Genomic DNA, 3,900 nt, shown 5'->3' with positions numbered 1-3,900 from the left:
TGGTTGCAATGAAGCTAACCAAACACGGAACTTTCCGAACATCGTATAAGCAATAAAAGACAAAAATGAATCACGGAGGAGATTGTTGAGAACAAACTAATAGAGACAAATAAAAGTGAAGACATAGATGTTTTGGGAACTGAAGAAATCAAGCATGTGTTTTAGCGGAAAGAAAGAACCCAGGGATTTAAATTCACAAAATTTGCCTTTGGGGCCAACCATGTCTACTTAGTTCTCAGGCCAGTGATCCATCATGGAATAGGACCTATCCTGCTCAGCCGAGGAGCCTTCTCAGGGCCCCCTTCACATCCTTGTTCCTCAGGCTGTAGATGAAGGGGTTCAGCATGGGGGTGACAACGGTGTACATCACTGAGGCGATTGAACTTCTCTGGGAAGAATGGGTCACAGCAGAACTGAGGTAGACCCCTAGACCTGTCCCATAGTACAAGGAGACCACAGAGAGGTGAGAACCACAGGTGGAAAATGCTCTATATTTTCCTCCTGCAGAGGACATTTTCATTAAGGAGGAGACAATCTGAGAGTAAGAAAAGAGGATTCCAGTCAAAGGAAAGACAGCTAGCACAGCAGTGGTCACATACAAGATGATGTTATTGATGAGGGTGTCAGAGCAGGCCACCTTGAGAACCTGAGCCAGTTCACAGAAGAAATGTGGAATTTCAGTGCCTGTACAGAAGGTCAGCCACCTCAACGGTAGAATATGAAGCAGAGAGTCCCAGAAAATGATGAACCAAGACATCAGAACCAGGAGGACACAGAGGCGTGGGTTCATGATGATCATGTAGTGCAGGGGGTGGCAGATGGCCACAAACCGGTCATAGGCCATCACAGTCAAAAGGAAATTGTCCATTCCAGAAAAAATTATAAAAAAATACACCTGAGTGAGGCATCCTATGTAGGAGATGTCTTTTCTCTGTGCCTGGATGTTCATTAGCATCTTCGGGATGGTGGTGGAGATAAAGCAGACGTCCACAAATGACAGGTTGCAGAGGAAGAAGTACATAGGGGTGTGGAGGTGGGAGTCAGAGCTGATGGCCAAGATGATGAGTAGGTTCCCAAACACGGTGACCAGGTACATTGACAAGAACACTCCACAGAGCAGGGGCTGCAGTTCAGGATCCTCTGAGAGACCCAGGAGGAGGAATTCTGATGCTTCTGTGTGGTTTCCTGCTGCCATGTAGCTTGTGTGTAAGGAAGCAAAAGCAAAGTTCAATGAACATCCAACAGGCAGCTCAGCTAGTCGGCACCTCTTGAATCCACCTTTAGGTGGACAAACTTCACCTTCCATTGAGTCCTTCCAATGACAGTGATTCACTCAGTCAAGTTGCAGCCCAGTTCAATTTTAAATGTAATTATTTAGCCTTTTGAAAATTGAAATTTTCATGTCCTATTCACTGAATCAAATCATATTTGAGGCTGTGGGCATATACCAATTTCTTCTATGACATGACCCTTCCAAAATAATTGAAGACATTAAATGTCTTTTCTTTAAAAATCTCCGTACTTCCTTCATTCTAATGGCTCTGTACTGGTTATTAAAATGTGGATTCATCTCAAACAACATTAAATCCATGAGTTGATGCTTTTTACTGATGTCACAGTTAACACTCAAGTGCTTTATTTATTTTATTTCTAAAAATGTGGTTACCACTATTAACTTCTTTGAGGTTTAGAAACACCGTTGTGTACAGTAGGATCTCAATAAATGATAGCTATATTATCATTATTAATATGTTCCTTTTATGACAATTATTTTTGATATGTAACTCTCCCAAAGTACAGTATAGAGATGTGATTTAGAAAATGGGATCTTGAGTCAGACTTCCTAGAGTGGAATTTTGCTCCACCACCTTACTATTTGTGTGGCCTTGACAAATTTATTTAATCTCTCTTAGCTGCAGATACCTCACCTCTACAATGGGAGTAGTAAATATTCCCTACATTGTATGACTGATAAGTGAATTAAATGACATGATGCATGTATTTTTTCTAGTGTGGTTCCTGTGACATACAGTGGACATTTGATAAATATGAGCTTCTGTTCTTAATGTCACAATAAATCTGTCTTGAATGGCTATAATTTATCAAATTTCCTTTAAACTGGGGCAGGCATTAAGGATGGAATTCTGTTCATGATAAACACAGCAGGTCTGTTACCTCTTTTGACCACCATACAGCACCTCTAATTAATGAAGATCCCTGTGGCTCCCTCCTTCAGAGACTGCCTGCCAGGTGGATTCTTCCAAGAAGAGAGAAAAGCATGTGAACTACGTAGATAAGAGAAGGGGAAAGATCACAAAATCATTAAAATAAAACACAAGGCATATTTCAGAGTGTGTGCTCTTGTGTTCATGTTCAGATGTGGGGATGTATTATATTAAATCTCAGTATAGTTGATGGAGCAAGAACGATAGAACTGATGAGAAATATACAAAGTTTGTATTAATCAAATCATCCCTAAGAAATTAAAAGACAAATTAAGATGTGAGTCAATGTTTATATTCTCCGTGATAGAAAATATTTGTCATTATTAATGCCTAGAGAATGCAGTTTATTAGAGAGAGAAAAAAATCATTGAGGATCACTTTAGTTTGGGGAGGTGACAAGAAAAGGCCTCTCTAAAGTATAAGTGATTGAGATGTGAGATGAAGGATGAGCAACTGTTAACCAGGGGAAATAAGGAATGGGTGAGCATTTTGGGCTGAGCGAACAGAATTCATGGTTGCCCTGTGGATCAGTGAGCTTGGGAATGGAAGGGGTTTCAGAGGCCAAAGATGGAGAACAGAGAGTGAGGGTCAGGAGGACAGAGCAGGTGAGCCCACAAGTCCAGCATCCTGTACTATTTCTTCATCTGCATCTCACACTGGTAATTTTATGTTTATTTGTAAGTCAGAGGATGTGACTGTTTTTGCTCACCATCATCTTTCCAGGGACTTACATGGTATCTGGCATATAGTAGGTGCTCAACACATGCATAATGTGTATAATAAAGATTAGACCCAAAGAGTAAACTATGACACAAAAATGAATTCTTCAAGCTCATATTTGCCTGAATAGAGGCATAAAATTGAGTAGTAAAGTTAACTCAAATACATTCATACCTATTTTAAGAGAATGATATATCACAACGAAGTAATATCTATTCTATGAATGGGAAGCTGGTTTAAAACTGTGATGTTTGCTGACATAATTCATCACAAAAATAGGTCAATGAAGAGAAATCATAACCATAGTCACAATAGAAAATGCATTTGAGAAAATGTAACAGCCGTTACTGTGGTTAGCAGCCTGGACAGAGTCTCTTCCCAAATGGGGAAACTAGAATGGTTTCTTCACTCAATAAAAAATGGTTGTCTTACAACTGCAGACAACAGGATATTCTACATTAAAACATTAAAATATTTGTGTTAAATTCGTGAACAGACCAAGGCAGTCTGCTCCAAATTCAATCACTCAATAGTCACCTGAACAAAGAGATTTGTAACATGAGAAAAGGAAATTGTGCTGAGTACTGAATGTCAGAAATAATTGTCTTATTTGTCAATGATATTGTGGACACTAAAGTAGAACAACAAAAACAATCAATGCAGAACTATTAAGCGCTCTCAGGAAGTCGAATTTGCTGTAAAAGTAGTTAGGGAATATAATAGAAAAATACAATCAATGAGGAATAAAATGAACAATACCTGGTGCACAATAGGCCTCCAGTGAGTAGCTAGTGAGTAAATGATTGGACACAGGAAATCCAACAGGAGCCTATGACTATGGGAAAGAGTAGAGAAGTGGTGGAGACTCTCCAGGAATAACTCTTATTTGAAAGAAGCTCTATATTCCAAAAAGAATGAGAAGGAAACCGAACAAGAGCTGGAAAAGCCTGGCTTC

At 39.5% G+C, this 3,900-nt stretch overlaps 1 protein-coding gene across 1 annotated transcript; it reads right to left on the bottom strand.

Annotated features, from left to right (window-relative positions):
* Nucleotides 1-274: 274 nt before the first annotated feature.
* On the bottom strand, nucleotides 275-1,195 carry LOC131394596 (olfactory receptor 7D4-like). The gene has a single exon (XM_058525986.1). It carries the CDS (start codon nucleotides 1,193-1,195, stop codon nucleotides 275-277), a length of 921 nt encoding a protein of 306 aa, XP_058381969.1.
* Between the last annotated feature and the right edge of the window lie 2,705 nt (nucleotides 1,196-3,900).

The sequence above is a fragment of the Diceros bicornis genome, chromosome 30 (assembly GCF_020826845.1).
Source record: "Diceros bicornis minor isolate mBicDic1 chromosome 30, mDicBic1.mat.cur, whole genome shotgun sequence".
Taxonomy (NCBI): domain Eukaryota; kingdom Metazoa; phylum Chordata; class Mammalia; order Perissodactyla; family Rhinocerotidae; genus Diceros; species Diceros bicornis.
The sequence above is the reverse complement of the archived record's forward strand: the minus strand, read 5'-3'. Positions and strand labels throughout refer to the sequence as shown.

Bases quoted from the DNA above. Each gene is read 5' to 3' on its own strand.
- LOC131394596 (XM_058525986.1), bottom strand. From the start codon at position 1,195: ATGGCAGCAGGAAACCACACAGAAGCATCAGAATTCCTCCTCCTGGGT.